A 20,746-nucleotide genomic window follows, 5' to 3' on the forward strand; every position below is an offset into this window, starting at 1 on the left:
CTGGGCCAGGGGGTGGGGGTGGGGGTGAGGTGGGAGTTATAATTTAAAGGAGCCTCTCCTCTGAAGTGTTTGCCAAAGTGCACCCCAGCAAACACAATCATAAGTCGGGTTGGTTAGGCTTGCAGAACTAATGAGGGCTTGCACATTTAGGCAATGGCTTTGATGTTCTGGATAGCTGGCTCCTTGTTTTTTCTTTCCCTTTCTCTTTTTCTCTTTATCCCACATCAAAAAATGGAAGCTGGACAAGGAGCCCAGAAGCAGATGTTTCCAGCTGTTTTTCTTCCCCTTTTCTTTCTCTTTTGATTTACCTAAGAACGTGCACTATATATTCACATAATTCCATATTCCATAACATCGATATCGCTTGTTGTGTCTGTCACCTAGTATTTACCCATCTAAACACCCACCCATATATTCATCTATCCATTAGTCTATCTATCTATACATTCATCTACTTGTCTGTACCTTCATCTATAAATCCACCCGTATATTCATCTGTTGGTCCGTCCATCATCCATCCACCCATCCATCTATCTGTCCGTCCATCCATCCATCCGTACATTCATCTATTCGTCTGTCCATCATCTATCTATCTATCTATCTATCTATCTATCCATTCATCGATTTGTCCATTCCATCCATCCGTACATTCATCTATCTATCTATCTATCTACACTTTCATCTATTTGTCTGTCCATCCATCCATCCAAACGTATATAGTAGCTAACTGAAATACTTTCAGATTAGTTCTGTGGCCTTGTGTCTTTACTGAGGCTGTGTCTGGTTGTCATTATTTGTTGATGCTGTCAGTATGTTGCTTTGTATGTGTGACTGGTTACACTGCATTATGTCGGGGGAGGTGGGGAGGTGTGGGGGGTCTATGGCCATCCATCTCACACATGGGAGAAACAGCGACAGGAAATTCCCTCTTGCAGCAGCTCCAGGGTGAAATGATAAAGGAATAAATAAATGCAAACCAGATATCCAGCGCTTTATCATTCCACACCACTCTTTCTCTAGTTCTCTTTTGCTCCCATCTTTATTACCAAAGGAAATACCACGAGAAACGAGTTCGATAAAGCCAGCAGACCGTGGGTGGTCACTTCACTCAATTCACAGCCACCACAGCACATCTTCATTACAGAGTCTCGTGAGAAATCATACAGAAAAACTCATTTATTCCTAAGATGTTTGTGATTGTTGTGCAGTCAGAAAACTCACACACAGCATAGACATCAGAAGACGCCTGTGTTTAGTTAGGAAATCACACAGTGGTCCAATCTCTGACAGTTGGAGAATCACAGACAAGGACAAACAGTACTCAGCAGCACATGGACAGCTGATCCCTATAAGACCGGTTCATGCCTCAATCTGCTTATAAAACTCTTTGTGACCGTGATTTCACCTAGTACAACATGTTCCCGGATCAAGATCCTTGTTGATCCTGGAACAACATTCCAATTAACCAATCAGAATTGAGGGATAACTTATCAGGAAATATCTGTTTTAGACTTATGATCAGGGTTAGGTGCTTCTACACCCTTGTTAATCAGCTATCATTTCACACTGATTTTAGGAATAAATTATGGGTAAGGTTAGGTTTAGGGGTAGGGATTGGGTTTAGTCTATATTTTTGGACAGTAATGTTGATCCAGGATCAACAAAAGATGTTGATCCAGGAACATGTCTTACTTGGCAAAATCAAGGCAACCAAAACTCTTTATGAAAGCCTATCCCTGTTGCCCATTATGAGAGGTCAGATTCAGTAAAAAAATCTCCAGAAGAGTAGAATTATATCTAATACGCCGATCTATGACCCCTCCTCTGTTCTAGAGGGTCTTTCCTGGTTCTAAAACCTAACCACGATAAACCAAGAAAGGTTTCATAACCAAAAATTGAGGCATTCTTAAACATTGTATAACATAAATTCTCTAAAGTCTCTTTAAGGATGCAAAAGGCGGCAATATATGAAAAGGGAATTTTTATTTATCCATATAATTAATTGGATTCCCTAAGCATTGATTGCTCAAAATTAAAGTTTCAAAATTGCATACATCAAATTCACTGTAATATGATTGTAATGGCAACTGTTTAAATACAGTTTAACTGAAGACTTGAGAGTATGAATGTCTTCCATTCTTGCATCAAAGGCATCTGGCATCCAATATTGTTCAGCAGTATTAGATGAGATGTGACTGTTTTTAATCAGCGGCAAAAAATCCACGGGAGGTACAAGCGTTCTCCAGTCGTTCCTTCACTCTATCCATCTCCGTTCTCTGATTGGTCTGTCTCTGTAAAGGTTAGGATGGGGTTACACAGCATATCAACGTCACAACTGTCCTGGTTTTCATAAAAACCAACTAAACTCAGACCCCTACGCAAGGCATATTCTCAGTCGATGGCCAAGATTCACTTCAGACTTGGGAGAGTTTCTCTATAACATCTTATGAAAGCTCATAAAAGGCACTGAGATGTTCCCTTCAGTTATCACAGACATTGATTCTTCATGATCAATGTGGGCAAAGATCATAATACGGCAAGATAGAGTGTTTCATAAACCTCAACTGTACTAGGATGGTATTTCACCATCAAGAATGTTGTCTCAAACATTTTGCCAAGGTAAGGAATATACATTAAGTGCACTTTTTAAATGTAAAAAAGGTAGACTGTAGCAGTGCCTATATTTCACAGGAATAATTTGTTCCTGCTGTTATTTGGAGGAGTGCAGATGGCGTTCGGGCCATTTGCTTGGTTCTGGAGGCTGAAGATTCCAAGTGATGAAAAAAAGACAATTGACATGAGTCACCTCCTCCTCATCTCAGACTTGGCATTTTGAGAATAACAACAGCAACACAATGCAAATGGATCCCAGATGATGAAGGTTAAAAGAAGGAGAGAAATGGATAAGCAGACACACTGCGCGAGAGCAAAACACACAGGCAGTCACAGGTTGTTGTCTCTCGGTCCAAAAAAGCAAAGAGGATTTGGATCAAGGTGGGTTGGTTACTTGCACACATTAACCCATTCTGTAACCCTGCACTCCTCACAGAGCACGTAGCAGCACCAGTGAAAGTGGCAGTGACACCGTTCGCTGCGTGCCTGTTTGAGGATGTTGTGTCCGCGGCCACAGCATAGCGACCCACAACCGTCCATGCTGGGGCTGCTCTTGTTGCAGATGCGACCCTGCGTGCCCGGCGAATCCACTGCTGGCTCACGATCACAGAAGTCGAGCGACTTCTCGAAGTACACTAACTCACGGGAAATGTTCCGCCGCCGGCCTCTGAGCTGATCTGAGCTGGTGCTTTCACCAGTTCGAGAGTTGAATACTCCGTTGTTCTTGTTCTGAGAGTTTATGAAGATGGCAGTCAGAAATTTCTTCCGTAGCAGTGAACCCACAAGCCGGAATTCAGGAGAAACATACCAGCAGGTCTTGAACTGGCAGCTGCCTGATGTGCCATGACACTTGCACTTTCTTCTCATGTTGTCAGTAACTACCTGTTAAAGTCAAACACATAATGAAAAGAATGTAGTATATCTGTATTTTTAAGTTAATCAAATGCTTTAACACCATGTCATAAATGGGAGTAATATCCATCTATATGTATCTGTCTGTTTGTCTATATATTTATACATGTAGTAGCTAACCAAAAAATGGGACAATGACATTTAAGAGTCTCCACATTCATGGAAAAGAAAATCTTTTACAGATGTACTTTAAAACACATGCTCCATGTTCTTGTACCCATTTCGGTTTCATAATGTAATTTATTTACTTATTTAAGATTAATATTTTAAATTTAATTACTCAAAAGATCTAGTGAAGTGTAACCATAAAAATAAAATTTTCCTTACATATTGAATACATGACAGTGTACACAGCTTAATCATTAGGAAAAAAATGTAATATATTTTTCCAATGTAAAATTTAAAATATATATATATATTATGTATATTTACCTAAATATCATTATCTTGAGGAGTCATACTCCATGTGATATTAGCCGTGTTACTGTAACATTTTTTACTTTATGTCCTTCCAAAAACAACAACATGAATTAAAGAAAATTAAAACAGATTCAAATTAAAACATTAAAAAAATAATAAAAAATGCATATCTGAGGTATATTCAGTTCACTGCAGGTATAAATTGCATCTGCATGTGTTTTTGGATAAATTAATAAGAAGATATTTATTCATTAACGAACAGTTAAAGGAAATTTTGGACCAATAAGATTTTGCTGTGGGCGGGGCTAATCTGTGTATGTCTGCATAAATGGGAACCAAGCAGGTGATTAATATAAAGCAAAAACTCAAATTTACAGTGTTTCACACCTGTTTAGGACATGGTTGTCATTGTTTGAAAGACCAATTCAATTGCAGTACAGATTATCAGAAAAGATTTGGATTTGAAGAAATCCAAGAAACCACACCTGTCTGCCCACTCTATTATTATGAATCCGCATACGAGCGTGTATATCACGGGGGGATCCTCTGGAATCCAACCAATCCCTAGAGAACCGTACACCGAGACGGACATCATGACTACATCCTCCCCACTCCCAGGTGTCCTGCAGCATCGTGACCTCATCCGGCATGGGTTTGAGGAGACTGATTGGGTGGGACGAGTGCAGATTGGCCGGCAGGCTGCCGTGGAGTGAACCAAACTCAGGTGTGTTCTTTCCTGCACCTGCTATGGACACTCCACTTCTCTGAAAAGTCTGAAGCTGGAGCTGGGTTAACTTGAGCCGGATTTTGTCATCATCCAGGCGACGTTTAGCCTCGCAGCCACACCCACGCAACTTACCGAGGCTGCAGGCCGAAGCCACCGAATGCACGACACCTGCAGCCAGCAGTGACAGCGAGAAGGCACTCTCTCGGAAACCTGAGATGAAAGAAAGCACTTTTACATCGCAAATAAATCTGCCAACAGGGTAAACAGAGCCTTCAGAAAGCGAAGTGCATATGAGCCAGCTGGTGAGATAATTATCTATAATGACCTTTATCTAAAATCTCATAAAAGATGTTTTCCACGGCGCAAATGCGTTAAACAATGACTCAACTCTGATATTTTTCCTCTTTGGCCAATGTAGCATTTCAATGCCCGGATTATGACTGTATTGGCTCTCTAAAACTTCAACTTCAGCACTTCCCATGCCCCTTTTGCCATCAACTCACCCCTGTTGAGAATGGCACTCTGATGGGGCAACTTGCCATGGTTCTCCAGGGAGGAGCAGTTCCAGCGCTGGTCTCTGAGCTGGTGCTGGCATTCGTGAATAGCAACCTGAATGCCCTGCAGAGCAGAGGCTGTGACATCAGGGCTGCGCACACACAAACGCATCTGTTTTTTGGTCAGGCCTGCCAGTCGTAAACACACTGCGTTGGGGGTAAGCACTGGCTCTCCTGCCACCTTCAGGCCAAGGATGTCATTGCCCAGTACCCTGAGAAGGAGAAAATTAATTTTATAGCAGTGATATCATTATGAAGTAACACCGCATGCCATAAATTGCAGAAGGCTGCTTTTACGTAGCATCACATGTGGTCTTTTTTTAAATGAGTCACATATGTGAAGAAAGTATGACAATGAGTTCAGTCATTAACGAGAAGCAGGAAAATATTGTATCAATAATGGATGTTTTTATGGTGCCGTATTCATTTCAAATAATATGATCAATACATATTTACAGGAACATTTTAAATATGGCAAAGAAAAAAAAAGTGACAAATTCTAGTGTTTTTTATACCAGCAGTTGTGCGATTAAGTGCCCTGACACTCAAACAAGGCTGTGAACTAGCAAGAGGCATACATAAAACAGCCATGAATTTTCAAACGCCCTGGTTTCTATCAGTATCTTAGCATGCCTGATGATAATCTGATGTGAAAATTACTATTTGGAAAAGATTTGTGGGCAAAATATTAATCATATCACGCTGATGTTAATAAATACATTATGCCCATTGACAGTTTTGAGAAGTGAGAGAACACCCATAAAATGGTTAAAAAAAAGTTTAGAAACTAGTATCTATTCAATTTGTACTAAAGGTACCTGTTTAACTAAAACAGCACCAGCAACAGTTGGAATACACTAGTATCTGAACAACAAATTCCCACATATTCAATGGCAAACGTGCAGTTTGTTACCAGTAACAATGGAGTCACTTGTCTAGTATCAAAGGAATTAGTACTGTTGTACTGTTAGTGTGATGATTAAGTAGCCTTCTATTGATTGGAAAACGATACTTAGTGGACTAGCCTATATACTAATAGTAAAAACAACATTAATAAAGATACTAATTTGTTTTAGATACAAGTAGTTTATAGCTTACTACTTTTAGATAATAGCAGCCTTGGCCGAACCTTGAAATCTTTTTTAAATTGAAAGTTATAATTAAATAATAATAATGAATGAATCATGCAAATGACAATTTGAGCCTATATTATACATAATCATTCATTTGAATTACTGGCTTTCCAAAACAAACGGTTGATTTTACTCCAGCAGATCCCATGAACGCACTTCTACCTTTCTACTTACATGAACGCAGGTGACAGAAGCGCTGCAGTCACAATCAGGACTCGTCCCAAATACTGTCTGTGGGGTGACTCCATTGCGCTGAAAGCTTTTCTCGACGGGACATTAAAACACCTGTAGGATCGCGTTAGAGACGAACTGGAAATGGCTTCAATTGTTTGTGTGAGGAGCGGGGAGTTGAGCAAGCAGCATTTGATGGAGCTTGGGACGGGAGCGTGTATGTCACTAAGGAGGAGGAGGAGGAGGAGGAGGAGGAAGGGGCGCCGTCAATGTGGCCAAACATCGCCTGAGGCGCTTGTTTTTTAACACGATGAAAAAGTAGCAAGGCCTGTCAAAACTTTGTATATTCCTAAAACTGCATGTGATAATCTTTGACCCCCACCAATAGTGGTCATGCTGAATGGGCATAAATCTAGCTATGAATAAATCTAAACCAATAGGCTACTTTCTCAACTGGGACGCAATATTGACAACAAGGGCATTGACTATATTTAGATCTTTTTCACATCAAGTGCGCTGAGCAACACGTGACTAACAATGTTACACGCCAGTTTTCAATGTATCTATTTTTATTATCCAGACACATTAGATTATTTTTGTCTAAGTGACCAACTGATATGCAAAACCGACGTTTAATTTATTGTAGGCTATTTGTTTATATTTGTTGACACAACAAAACATTACATGCATTAGCCTATACATTTTTGTTTTGGTTTATTTTAATTTTAATACTATTTGCACCATAATGTTTATGCAAAATTGTTTTACGATCTAAATAGCGAATTTATTTTAGTCTTTGTTTTGGAATTTAAGTTTGTTTTTCATTTGAGGTGTTGTAATGGCATTCTGTTGTAATGTTTTTTCAAATGATGCCATTTATCGGTAGACCTAATATTAAAAGAACCGATAACTGATAAGACAAGTATGAACAATGAGATAGATAGATAGATAGATGGATAGATAGATAGATAGATAGATAACTACCAGTTTCAGTAAATTCAACCAACAGAAATCAACCTAATTTAAATTGCAGCTTTAAAATTTACATAGAACTACAGTTGTGCCAAATTGACAATCTGCAATGATTAACTTTTTTATCTTTATTATTTATAAATTAATTATTATTAATTAATTTATTAATGATTAACTTTACAATTAATCCAGAACGCGGCAGTAAGATTAATTTTTTATGAGCCAAAACTTTTGTTTATCAATTTGCACTGGCAATAGCTGCTGGCATAAAATTCAAGGCATTAATGTTTGCCTACAAAACCACCACTGGCTCTGCTTTACCTAAATGCATTAGCTACTTCAGACTTATGTCCCCTCTAGAAGCTTTCGTTCTGCAAGTGAACGTCGCTTTATTGTGCCGTCTCAAAGAGGCACAAAATCACTTTCACGGACTTTTAAATGAACTGTTCCCTCCTGGTGGAATGACCTGCCCAACTCAATCCGAGCAGCTGAATCCTTAGCCATCTTCAAGAATCGGCTAAAACACATCTCTTCCATCTTTATTTGACCCTCTAACTCTAGCACTCTCTATTCTAATTCTATTAGACTTGCATTCTATTCATTTACTAACTGGTTGTTTTCTTTAAAAAAAACACTAGCTTCTCTAATCTTTTGTATTCTGTCTCTTTGTTTTATTTTGATTTATTATACAATTAACAAAAGCAAAATAGGCCTCTAACGCTAGCTTTCTCTATTTCTATTCCGTTTTCTTTTTATTTATTATATTAAAAAAAAAACTTGCTACGTGTACTGCGTTAAGCTAACTGAGACTTGTTATAGCACTTGCATATTTTTGCTCTCTTGTTGATTTTGATTGCTTCCATTGTCCTCATTTGTAAGTCGCTTTGGATAAAAGCGTCTGCTAAACGACTAAATGTAAATGTAATGTACGTGTTAACCACTTTGAATTGAATTGCTGATGAATAAAATCGAATTGATCAAAATTATGAATTCATAATTCATTAATAATGATGAAACTCATAAAATCAAGTAAAATGCTATAAATTAATGGATGGAATGCTATCATTTTCACTGCCCAATCCAAAACTGCCTCTCGTGTGTAAACTGCTGCATCGCTATTGCATTGTATCCTAGAACCTGTGATTTGTTACTTATAATTTGCAGGGTGTGCATTCTTTGTATTTATTTATTGATCTGTTTTTCTTGCTGTCTATTTGTTATTTGTGTATTTGGTTATGAAGTAAGCCTATTATCCGACCTGTCTGCACTGCAGAACTTGTGACAAGACATTTTGTTCCTCGGTAAACATGTATAAGCTAAACTAAACTAAAAGTCATTCATATGGGCTACAATAAGCAGGGCAGCAGCAGGCAGGCGTGCGGTTCTTCATGAACAATGCGAGGTGCGTGAGCGCGTGCATGTGTTCGCCCATCCTCCCACTCCGAATCAGTTCAACAGTTCACCGTGCAGCCCTAGTGACGTTTCACTTTAATTAAGCCCACATTCATCATTTTCCCCGACACTCTTAATGAGAAGGCTTTGCTGACTGTTGCTGCAGATAGCCTAGAGCACTACTGGAAAATAGACTTATTTCGTTTGTTTGTCTATACACGTCTGAGTTTGTGCGTATAATTAGTCCCATAACTGACCATGATGGAGAGGTTGTTGTCAAGGCTCATTGAAAGTGATACGCAATTACATAGTGGGCCAACAAATTATGCATAATGCACATAATACGTTTGTTCAATAGACACAAGCTGTCAGTGTTTTTTCTTTCTTTCTTTTTAATCTAGCTGCAACGTAGGCATGATGACATGATACAAGGATATTTGAACATACTGGTGAATATATGAATAAACCAGAATATCTGAGGCATTAGCAGTTTACAAGATTAAGGGATTATCGTGCTGGTGGTCAGCACTATGCACAGCAGGTGAAAAAAACTCTTTAACTGATCCTAGAACGAGCATCTTGCTTCTTAGCGTTATTGTTATTACTATTAACAGTAGTAGAACTAGGATTAATGCCATGAAATTGAGTTAAATCCACCCTTAACCATCCTTAACCCCGAATCCTGACAACAGTTCTTGGTTTTTGAGCTAATCACCTCCTATTCTCGACGATCAATTCTTGTATTGGAGCTAATCACCTCTACTCCTCTTCTTAAGCTCTGGCAACGAAAAGTGCATTAGCATTTTGCCATGGCGTGTATATCTAAGTGGCTTAAAAAGTGATTTGAAGTTGATTTGTATATAAAAGGCGTCCCTTTAACCGGATTGCCACTAATCTGCGCTGCATCGCATGAGTGTTTCAGGAAAACCTGTTTAAGATCCTTCAAGAGTATAAGAGCAGGCTAAGCCCAGAAAAGCAGCCTTCATTACCCCTAACAAAAGCGCACTTCCTTCAGTTAGCCATTTACTTCAATCCCTCAGAGGAAAAAATTGCTCTTTCTCTTTCTCTCTGATTCTTTCATGGCGACATCAAACACCTTATATGTGCTTTAAAAAAGCTGATTTAATATTTGCCAACTGCTCATAATTCTTTGCGCAGACGACACCATAAATGTATAGAGTCAAAACTGACAGCAAAATACCGTTTGATTCGTGCCTTTACTGACCACATGCGATCAAGGGAGGTCTGCAGTCCAGATGGTGAACAGTTTTATCTTGACTCTTTCTACTTTGGTGTCACAATTTAGAGTCAAACGTGTTGAGTTATTTATCTGTAACGATTTCTTATTTTATTCGTTATCTAAAATGTCAAAAATGGTAATGGTAAATTAGCTACATGGGTTAAATTAGGCTACCATTAGAAGTTGTAAGGCTGTAAACAATTTTATGCGATTCATTTTAAGGTTAAAACATATGTAACGCGCTCTTTTGTTGTTACCCAACGTTTTATAAAACGTTTGCTATTTACTTTTTTTAATTGAATGTTTAAAATGAAACGAGGATAGGGTGGTGATGAAATATGATTTGTGAACAAATACATTTGATTACCATAATAAATTCAGTCCACAATGTAAATTCTCCACGTTTTCTATTATTGTAACAACCGTATCGTTACAATCCAACAGTCTCATTGAAGTTGAGAGATTCACTCAGTTTAGAGATAATTAGTGGATTTTAATTTGTGGCATGCAGATATGGAAATATATCGAAATATGAGACACACAACACCAGAAAAAAACTAAAAACTAAAAAAGACGTTGAGTTACAGACTTTGAAACCAAAATGTGTTGCACTGGTCAGTTTAAACCTAGAAACTGAAGCAGCATTAAGCGCTGTCCGTATCTTTAATATTCTCCTTTTCATTTAACCCAGATTTTTCACCATAATTATAGCATGACGTTTCCAATTGATGTGCTTTATTTAGGCTAAACGCTACAAACGAGTGAGTGCAGAGCGCAAGTATGGGCATCTATGAATGTTTTTTTTTAACGCGCAAGAGGGAGGAGACGCAGTTAAGTGAGTAATGCATGCAAGCACTCCGGGTAAAAAGGCCAGTTTAGATGTTTCATTTTCCCCTCTTACTGTAACTGTGTCGCGACACCATCCACGCAGAGGGACAGAAGTGGCGCGCGCGCACACCCACTGCAATGAGAAGGAATAAATCTGCTCTGCGTATAGCTACGGAACACGCCTGAAGGAACTGCATTTTATATGAATTCGCTTGAATGTATCTGAGGAATCTCCGGACGAGGATTACAAAATGATACGTAATTTAAAGCGCCTATAACGGATCCTTTCTTCTTCTCCTCTCCTTTATGTCGGGTTTTGCCTCCAGTATTCATTGTGCCCAATGAGAAGAATTAAGCTATCCGTCCATTCAGTTCTACTCAAAAGGAGGGAGGAAAAAAAACAGAGGGAGATGAGAGCAGCAAATCCCTTTTTTATTCATCTTGCAGCGTTCAATAAGTGAACAATGTGTCGCCTATCAGTCACCGAGGGGATCAGGTCTACAGGACTGTCCCACGCGCTCAGTGCTGCGAGCAGAGCATCACTAACACACAGACTGTAAGAGCAGCAGCAGCAGCAGCAGCAGCAGCACCGGCACTGGCATCCCATCCAGGACCCTTTCTGTGACTTCTACACTGATTTTATGAATAAACATTGACCCACGCTGTCAGTCGTACTGGAATGTGGAGTGGTAAGTGGATGCTTATTGCACCAAAATCACTTAATATGTTTTTTTAATCCCATTTTAGAAAGTTACCTTATAAAGAAGCATTTTAGGCTGTATAGGGTTCGTGAGTTGCTGTATGGTTCTTTGGAGACTATCAATTTGGTTAACTATTTTTTAGAAAAGCGTATTCATGTTCTTTAAAACAAGGTTTTCGAAAGAACTAGAAAATACAATGTTTTTAAAAAGAAAAATGTATGGCACTCGGGGCTATTTTGGGTCTAATTTTCTCTCATTTATTTATTTTTTGAACGTAGTCTGATATTTATTTAGTGCTGGCTGATATTTGAGATTTTTGTTGAGTCATATCTACGAGTACAGAACAGTATTTTGACATTAATTTAAAACTACCCACACATATGTAACCAAAATCGTATTTTCTGTATATTAAAAATGTCCTTGCGTTAAAAAGCGAGAACATAAATATAATTCATAATTTCTGTGCGCTACACTGGTTTTGTTATTGTTATTAAATTCATAACTGTTAAGTTGCTCACTAGCTCCTCTAATATAGAAAGATCCTGACATCGTTTATTATTGCAGGAATCTTATTTGAGGTTAATTGGTTAACTTTGCCCTTTCAGATATCATGCGGGTACTCGCGTTGCTTCTCGCAGTCAAAGCGGCATGTGTCCTCCTGGTCTCCTCTCTCACTGGCACAGTGGCGGTCAACAACAGCGGCCGGTGGTGGTAAGATACAGCAGGCCCATAATGTATGGCATTTAGTACATACAAGATATAGGACATTCATCCTAGAATGTCAACAACCAATGCCTTTTCCTTTGTAGGCTGGTGCACAATAATGGTTGAAGTGAATCTGTCTTTAGGCTACTAAACATTTGCACGCGCAGCTGTATTGTAATTTATCCCTTTAAATTTTAGAAAAACAAAAAGAAAAAAAAAACCATTATATTACTGATATAATAAAGTAGCGCGAAGTTATGCTTAAATTAGAAAAGTCAAACTCGGTTCCCAAATAAATCAATGCAATCTCATGTTAACGCCTGTTTACGCGGAGCTACTGCTTACGCGCGCTCTCTCTCTCCCTCTCGGTTTCTCGCTGTCATTTTGACAGTGTGGCTTGAACACAGGACAAGATTTTTCAATCCAATGTGGGATAAATTAAATGAGGATTTATTTTATGGCTGGGAGCAGTTCTTTTCCAGTTCGTTTTCAGGGTCAAATTCGTGTAATGTGCTGAGCATTCCGGAGTAGGCTAAAGACACGACTTATGAGCCAAAGCTGTATGTGTCATAATAACGTTGAAAGGAGAATTAAAAATGACACATGCTGATGTAAAGCTGTATGTATATGTCATAACAAGGGCAAAAGGAGAATTCAAAATGATAGGCTACACGCTGATACACTACTTTTTGTTTTTGTTATTTCTTAATCTATATAAATGCATGATTTTATATTATATATGCTTTAAATGCATGTGTTATTTAGAGGAATTATACAATTCCGTATCTGATTTGTTCTTTGAAAAGTTTTGTATTAAACAGTTTCCAGATTGATTTCAGTTTAATTGGACACAACTTACAGTTTGGACCTGTTTCAGCCTACTGCCAGTTGCATTTAGAAATAGGCATACATTGGCTTATGTTCGATATTACATCGTTAACATTTTATATTTATTTGCTGTGATATCTCCTTCCAAGCATTCTAGTGAAACTATGAATTTTTCAATTAAAATTTTTGCACATCACATGTCTGTGATTCTCATCTCTCAAACTAAAAAGGCAAATCAATGAGGAAAATGACGAGAAAAGTCCCAAGATCTTGACTGCTTTTGCATCTCATGCCAATCAGATGAGAAAAGACCTTTTTCCAACTTACCCAAGTCAACCTTCCTGTTTCTCCACCAGGGGTATTGTGAATGTGGCATCCTCAGGCAATCTCCTCACCAACTCCAAGAATGTGCAGTTGGTGTTGGACCCCAGCCTGGCGTTGCTAAGTCGTCGTCAGAGAAAACTGATCCGGCAAAACCCTGGCATCTTACACGCCATTGCAGCAGGCCTGCATACAGCCATCAAGGAATGCAAATGGCAGTTTCGTAACCGCCGCTGGAACTGTCCGACCACCCACAGCCCCAATGTCTTTGGCAAAATTGTCAACCGAGGTGAGCATGGCTTCTCAGAGTGACATTATGAAAGATTTAAACCACACACACTGTTCATATCTCATACAGTGAAATAGGAGAGCATGGAATTACACATTAAAATTGTCTGTATGGAGACACAGCATGACAGAGATTCTAAGTTGTGCCTATTGTTTTGTTAGGTTGCCGTGAGACTGCATTTGTGTTTGCCATCACAAGTGCTGGTGTTACTCACGCCGTGGCCCGGTCCTGCTCTGAGGGAGCCATCGAGTCCTGCACCTGTGACTACCGGCGCCGGGGTCCTGGAGGGCCAGACTGGCACTGGGGAGGCTGCAGCGACAATGTGGAATTTGGCAGGATGTTCGGGCGAGAGTTTGTAGATTCCAGTGAGAGGGGCAGAGATCTACGGTATCTGACCAACCTGCACAACAATGAGGCAGGGAGAATGGTAAGAGACAATCAAAAGCCATTTGTCTCCTCCAAATGCAGATGCCATTAATTAATCTATCAATACATGGAGTTTCCCAAAATACAGATGGAAAGCTGCTAAAATAACCATTATCAATTTTTATTATTAAAATTAATTTACTAATGAATTATACTAATGAACTTTACTAATGAAATATTAATGAACTAATTAAATTAGTTTAAAATTAATTTAACACGGCACATCTACAGATTGTTTTTATCAAAGTCTAAAATGAGTAAGAAAAAAGACAAATTATATTATATTATATGTTTTTCCCATTAATATATAAATATAAATACAATAATTCAGGTTACAATTCAGATAGAATGTGCAGAATTTCTATATAAATATCTAATTTATTAATTATATTTAAATGCCATTAATATCATATTATCAATACACTTATTTGGATCGATGGATGATGGATCAACTAATATATATATCCATCAGCCATCATCCCAATTAAGTGTATTTGTTAAGAATTTCAATATAAGTGTATTAATTATTTTACACAATAGATATTAATTTTCAATTCTCTTCCTACAGACAGTCGCATCAGAGATGCAGCAAGAGTGCAAGTGTCATGGGATGTCTGGGTCCTGCACTGTGCGAACGTGCTGGATGAGACTGCCCAGCTTCCGTGTAGTGGGAGACTTCCTGAAGGACCGTTTTGACGGCGCCTCTCGAGTCGTGTACGCCAACAAAGGCAGCAACCGTGCGTCCCATCGAGCCGACCCTCGCCACCTGGAACCGGAGAACCCAGCACATAAGCTCCCTTCGGCTCGGGACCTCGTGTATTTTGAAAAGTCACCCAACTTCTGTTCATACAATGGCAAAACAGGCACGCATGGCACATCGGGACGTACCTGCAACAGTTCATCGCCGGCGCTGGACGGATGCGAGTTGCTGTGCTGCGGAAGGGGATACAAGACTCGAATGGAGCAGGTCACAGAAAGATGCCACTGTACTTTCCACTGGTGTTGTCATGTGAGCTGCCTCAACTGCACCAGTACACAGACTGTCCATCAGTGTCTATGATCAACACACAATCGGACAAACTGACAAACTGGAGGCAAAGGGTCCCAAACTGGATACTGAAAGGGGCTGTTTGACGGCGCCTCTCGAGTCGTGTACGCCAACAAAGGCAGCAACCGTGCATCCCATCGAGCCGACCCTCGCCACCTGGAACCGGAAAACCCAGCACATAAGCTCCCTTCGGCTCGGGACCTCGTGTATTTTGAAAAGTCACCCAACTTCTGTTCCTACAATGGCAAAACAGGCACGCATGGCACATCGGGACGTACCTGCAACAGTTCATCGCCGGCGCTGGACGGATGCGAGTTGCTGTGCTGCGGAAGGGGATACAAGACTCGAATGGAGCAGGTCACAGAAAGATGCCACTGTACTTTCCACTGGTGTTGTCATGTGAGCTGCCTCAACTGCACCAGTACACAGACTGTCCATCAGTGTCTATGATCAACACACAATCGGACAAACTGACAAACTGGAGGCAAAGGGTCCCAAACTGGATACTGAAAGGGGCTGTTGGGGTATCTGGAAGACATAAATCAACGAATAAACATGTGAAGTTTAAATACTGAAGAAAAGAGATAAGACAGCAAGGTTAAAAGGGACTAAACAATCTGTTGGTTGAACAGGCAAGTATAATGTATTAACTACTGACAAAAGTAAAAAAAATACAAGTGCAGAACTCTTAGCTGATGGTAGTCCAAAAACACAATATTTTGGAGATGTTACTGCAACATAGCTTTAAATCTAAAGAAATGGGTCGATAACCACTATGCACTACATGAAAAAGCATTCATGTAGACAGTTTGAAATTCAGCATGCTGAAGCACTAGTTCTGAGGTTCTAGTTTGTCTTCTCTTCTCCTGATCTCCGTCTCTGGTACTCTGGGGAACATGGAAGCTTGAAAGTAGTAACTGGACACAGTTTGACAGATGTTCCTGTGGTTTGCGAACCACAAGCATGCTCTCTCATAAACCAGTGCAAAACTCTAACAAGAGGGCGGTTCTTTAAAATATTTTAGCGTTTTGTTTTCTTTAGCTGCAGTCCTACTCGTCTCACATAAAACTGTGTGAAGTGCTTCTCAAGGGATGGGGCTTCCTTTTCCGATTACTATGTAGCGGAATCCCGAACTCGGCTCAACCTCTTGTGATTTCCCATTCGGACCTGCCATACTTCCCGTCATTGCTTTGAGTCTCCTGCCATTTTTTAATACCATTTATTATCATGTGGTATACCATGTTATTGTACTGATGGAAAAGTATTGGGAAGAGAAAAATTAAGATTGACCCGAGATTGACTCGTCGATTCGGCTCTGACAGAAGCACGTTATTTCAGAAACTCTTTTGGGAGAGAAGAAGACTTCTGTTGGAAGTTGTCAAAGAGACTACATCGATTACGCACAAGTATATACTAGTTTTAAAAAAGTGTGTAAAGATAATCCTGTAAATGCCCTGCTACCTAGTTTACAGTGGACAAACAGTTCACATTTTTGAAACTGTATTTTGTATATCAGCTAAAATAACCAAAATGTTGTAAATATTATAAATAGATATGATCTATATATTTATGCTGCAACTTGCAATGTGAGAAAATGATTTAATCTGAAAGTGGGGTGAATCATTATTTACAATTTTAGGAGTAATTCCATCCAGTTGTGTGCTAACTTATACCGATGATCACAAATTTATGATCAAATTGAGGCCACATACATCTCAGAGACACGATTACTTTGTCAAATGCCTGATTTGCTTGTCTCTTGTGTTTTACATGCACTGAACACCATCTTTTAATATTGTGAATGAAAAGTATTTATTATTGTATGATGGCTTTTTTTTAGTAAAGAAATGCTGATAAAATTAAATATTTTAGCTCAGTTTAGAAAAGGTGTTTTCATATAGAGTAATAGCACAATAAAGTTTTTATTTTCATTATTTGTGTTTACAGAGAGCCACTCATTTCCTAACAGTGCTCACAGTTTGTGTTCAGTAACAGGTTTGTATTTCCATATGTTCCAGAGCGTATTCTCCTCAGCTTCATTTGTGATCCATCAATCATTTCTCAGAACCACAATCTGTTATGACAGGGTGTGTCTAAATCACTTAACCTAAAATCAACAATGTGAGTGTGCAAGTATATCCGTTCCTCTAAACATCATTCCCACCACTAATAGCACAAGAGCAGCCCTCTTCTTCGAACAGTCATGCACCCTAAATCCACAGTAACCGCTGAGGGATTTTGGGCAGTGGCGTAACACAGCGTTAAATCGGTGTGTTTTCACGACACTAGAGGTTTTGCTTCACTTAATATCAGAAACAAAATAAAGGAATGGTATTAGAAATAATGACAGGCTGCGTTGCCCCCGCCCTGCTGGCGAGGCCAGTGCAACCACAAGAGTTTGGATGAAGGCAGACGATTCTTTCTCTCACCCACCGCAACATATCGCAGGGCCACTGAAGGTCAGCAGGATGGAGCGCTGCACCACCGCTGTCATCACAACCGCATCCCAGAATGCAAAGTGATAGGAGGAAAAAAAGAGAAATAGGATCTGGAATGCTGACAGGATGAAACTCATAGATAACTCACAGATAATTGATAGAAAGAAAAAAAACTAAGATTTAAAAATAAAAAATAGACTAAAATATATCTTAAATGTAAATGTTGTACTTCTATGTACAATATGTTCAATTATAAAAACTATCGGTCAAAAGTTTAGAATAATTATGATTCTTTAATGTTTTTGAAAGAAGTCTCTTATGCTCACCAAGACTGCATATATTTTATGAGAAATGTAGTAAAAACAGTAATATTGTCAAATATTATTACACATTAAAATAACTATTTTCTGTTTTAATATATTTTAAAATGTCATTTATTCCTATGATGCTAAGCTGAATTTTCAGCAGCCATTACTCCAGTCTTCAGTCTCACATGATTCTTCAGAAATCATTCTAATCTGCTGATTTGGTGCTCAAGCAACATTTCTTATTATTATCAATGTTTAAAACAGTTGTGCTGCCTAATATTTTTGTGGAAACCTTGATACGGATTATTCAAAAGTTTGGGGTAAGTAAGATTAAAAAAAGACTTTTATAAAATAAGGACACAAAGAATTGGTCAAAAGTGACAATAAAGACATTTATAATGTTACAGAAGGTTTTTTAAACTTTCTATTCATCAAAGAATCCTGAAAAAAATATTGAGCAAAAATACTGAGCAGCAAAAACGGTTTTCAAGATAATATTAAGAACCATTAATAATTGAGCACCAATAAGAACCATGTGACACTGAAGACTGGATTAATAGCTCCTGCAAAATTAGCTTTTCCATCAAAGGAATAAATTACATTTTAAAACGCATTCAAATAGAAAATAGTGATTAAATGGCAATACAATTTCACGATATTACTTCATTTTTTTATCAAATAAATGCCTCCTTGTTGAGCATAAGAGACTTCTTTCAAAAACATCTTATTTATTCCAAAATTTTGACTGGTAGCATAGGACAAAAACACTGCACTAATATATTTTTTACAATAAATTACCTTTGAAAAGCATAGCCTTGTGGGCTGCGCTCCGACATATTGTGTAGTAGCGCCTCTGATGACCGAAGTTTGAATCCGAGCTCAAGGTCCAATCACTATCCTATCACTTCCTGTCTCTTTTCAACTGTCCTAACCAAAAAAAAATCAAACACACCCAAAAGATATAACCAGAAAAGCTTCCCTACTTGAAAGGGAAATAATAATGAATAAACTAAAAATAACAAATGAAACTTTCGTATCATAACGTATTGTCTCGTATCGTAAACCGATCTTCGACCTTACAGGAAGTTTCTGGATACATGCATGTGTATTACAAGGCAAAACAGTGCAAAAATACAAAGCATTAATAAAAATGGGAAAGATATAGTTAGAATAAGACGAGAAGGATAGAAAAGAGGGATAAAGAAGCAAAGTCAGGCTGCATTCCCAGGCACTGGTGGGATGAGGGAGGCGGAGGATGGAGGGCTACTGTCATTGTGGGAGTGCTGAAGAGTCACTGATAATTAGCTCAATTAGTGACAAAGGCAGTGTAATAAATACCGACTTAGTGTCTGGGTCCCTGCTGTCCACTCTCTACACGGCCTGTGATGCAGCCAGGGACTGACGGACAATTCATTAAACCGACAAAATACCCCACCGTCCAGGCGTGACGCTGCGAGTTAGCCCCCTACAGGCCTGGCCCATTGTTCTAATTGTCTGGGTTGGAGTCGCTTTCTGGCCATCTCCTCCTCGCCCCCTCCTTCGTCCTCTTCTTTCAAAAAACCCAAGGAGTTAATGCCCCTACCTAACTCTGTAAGTAGGTGATCAGCAGGTTGGGGGAAAGAAAAAAATGGAAAGAGTTACTCGGGTGGGAGGGGTACGGTGGGATTAGGGTCCGAGGGTTGCCCGGGAGTGTGAAGATCGCCCCCGATCGGAATGTCGTAGAGATGAGTCCAGAAGCTCGGATGCGGGACAAAGCGAGAGTTAATTAGGAAAGATTGAAGGAGTTGGCGACAATGGGCCGCCACCCCAGTCGAGATGAAATTGCTTCCGCGGATTACTGGGGAGCGAGTGTGTGGGTTGCGGAGATGTGTACACCGGGAGGGGTTCGAGCTGCCTTGGATTGATGGCTGCCCCTCTGGTTAGGGAATAGGGGACAGGGAAGGCTGACCGGCTGTTCCCACAGTCTGTTCTGCAGCAGCCACCTTTGACACACGGGCCTGCCAGGCGGCAAGCAGCGAGGGAGGCTGGGAAAGGGAGGAATCTCAAAACACAAGAGCTCTTAAAAGCATAAATTCATTTCGCTTTCAATGCCAATAGGGATCATGATGGACGTATGCAAACGACAGAGCCAAAAAAGTACAAATTCAGAGTCACAGATTACGATAGATGCAAAACCACAAGCTGAAAACTCATTAACGCTATACTTCTCTATTTAGAAAGAGTTTATGAATTGTCGTTTTCCTTCATTGGAGCTCTCTGCTCTTTTTCTAAAGCGGAGCAATAAAGTTTTAATTCAATAAGTGCCCTTGAGGGGCTATGAAGAGCTTCGAGAAACTTAACCTTCCAGTCGTGGTTTGAAGCTAATAGAATAATGGCAAAAAATTTAATCACTTGAAATAAACCCAAAACAAAACCTCACTGGGTTGGACCGAATAAGAGTTTGGCCAAGCAATGTTGTTGTAGAGCGACTACTTTCAATCCAAGGAAAGAAAAGAGTCACTTTAAACTCAAGGGAACAGCACAGAAAACAGGTACATGATATATGGACCACAAAAAATGTGACAAGCAGCTTTTACCAAAAATTACGGAAGACTGTTTTCCCTCCTCGAGCTTGGGGCCTATAGAAAGGGTTGAGGTACAGGCTGCCGGGCAAAATGGACCAAAGAACATATATGGAATGTGAGCAAAGTTCGGGTCACCATGCTGAATAGAGCACAGTG

The 20,746-nt window shown here is 39.4% G+C and overlaps 2 protein-coding genes across 2 annotated transcripts; one reads left to right on the forward strand and one right to left on the reverse strand.

Moving 5' to 3' along the window:
* Positions 1–1,647: 1,647 nt before the first annotated feature.
* LOC107563634 (protein Wnt-10b) lies at positions 1,648–6,708 on the reverse strand. The gene is made up of 4 exons (XM_016248553.1): positions 6,534–6,708; positions 5,176–5,438; positions 4,431–4,882; positions 1,648–3,495 (listed from the first exon to the last, which is right to left on the reverse strand). The coding sequence occupies exons 1-4, from the start codon at positions 6,605–6,607 to the stop codon at positions 3,004–3,006; spliced, it is 1,281 nt and encodes a 426-aa protein (XP_016104039.1). The 5' UTR covers positions 6,608–6,708; the 3' UTR covers positions 1,648–3,003.
* Positions 6,709–11,563: 4,855 nt separating this feature from the next.
* Positions 11,564–15,341, forward strand: LOC107563635 (protein Wnt-1). Its single transcript, XM_016248554.1, has 5 exons — positions 11,564–11,651; positions 12,269–12,374; positions 13,553–13,806; positions 13,968–14,233; positions 14,801–15,341. The coding sequence occupies exons 1-5, from the start codon at positions 11,642–11,644 to the stop codon at positions 15,290–15,292; spliced, it is 1,128 nt and encodes a 375-aa protein (XP_016104040.1). The 5' UTR covers positions 11,564–11,641; the 3' UTR covers positions 15,293–15,341.
* Positions 15,342–20,746: the final 5,405 nt, after the last annotated feature.

This window comes from Sinocyclocheilus grahami, unplaced genomic scaffold (assembly GCF_001515645.1).
Source record: "Sinocyclocheilus grahami isolate Dianchi unplaced genomic scaffold, SAMN03320097.WGS_v1.1 scaffold884.1, whole genome shotgun sequence".
Taxonomy (NCBI): domain Eukaryota; kingdom Metazoa; phylum Chordata; class Actinopteri; order Cypriniformes; family Cyprinidae; genus Sinocyclocheilus; species Sinocyclocheilus grahami.

What these genes read in the sequence shown, in the direction of transcription:
- LOC107563634 (XM_016248553.1), bottom strand. Translation starts at nt 6,607, where the DNA reads ATGGAGTCACCCCACAGACAGTATTTGGGACGAGTCCTGATTGTGACT. An exon ending in CTTCTGTCACCTGCGTTCAT is followed by an intron (nt 5,439 to 6,533) that starts GTAAGTAGAAAG and finishes TCTCCTTCTCAG; the next exon opens with GGTACTGGGCAATGACATCC. An exon ending in ATAATAGAGTGGGCAGACAG is followed by an intron (nt 3,496 to 4,430) that starts GTGTGGTTTCTT and finishes TGACTTTAACAG; the next exon opens with GTAGTTACTGACAACATGAG.
- LOC107563635 (XM_016248554.1), top strand. An exon ending in AACAACAGCGGCCGGTGGTG is followed by an intron (nt 12,375 to 13,552) that starts GTAAGATACAGC and finishes TTTCTCCACCAG; the next exon opens with GGGTATTGTGAATGTGGCAT. An exon ending in TGGCAAAATTGTCAACCGAG is followed by an intron (nt 13,807 to 13,967) that starts GTGAGCATGGCT and finishes TTGTTTTGTTAG; the next exon opens with GTTGCCGTGAGACTGCATTT.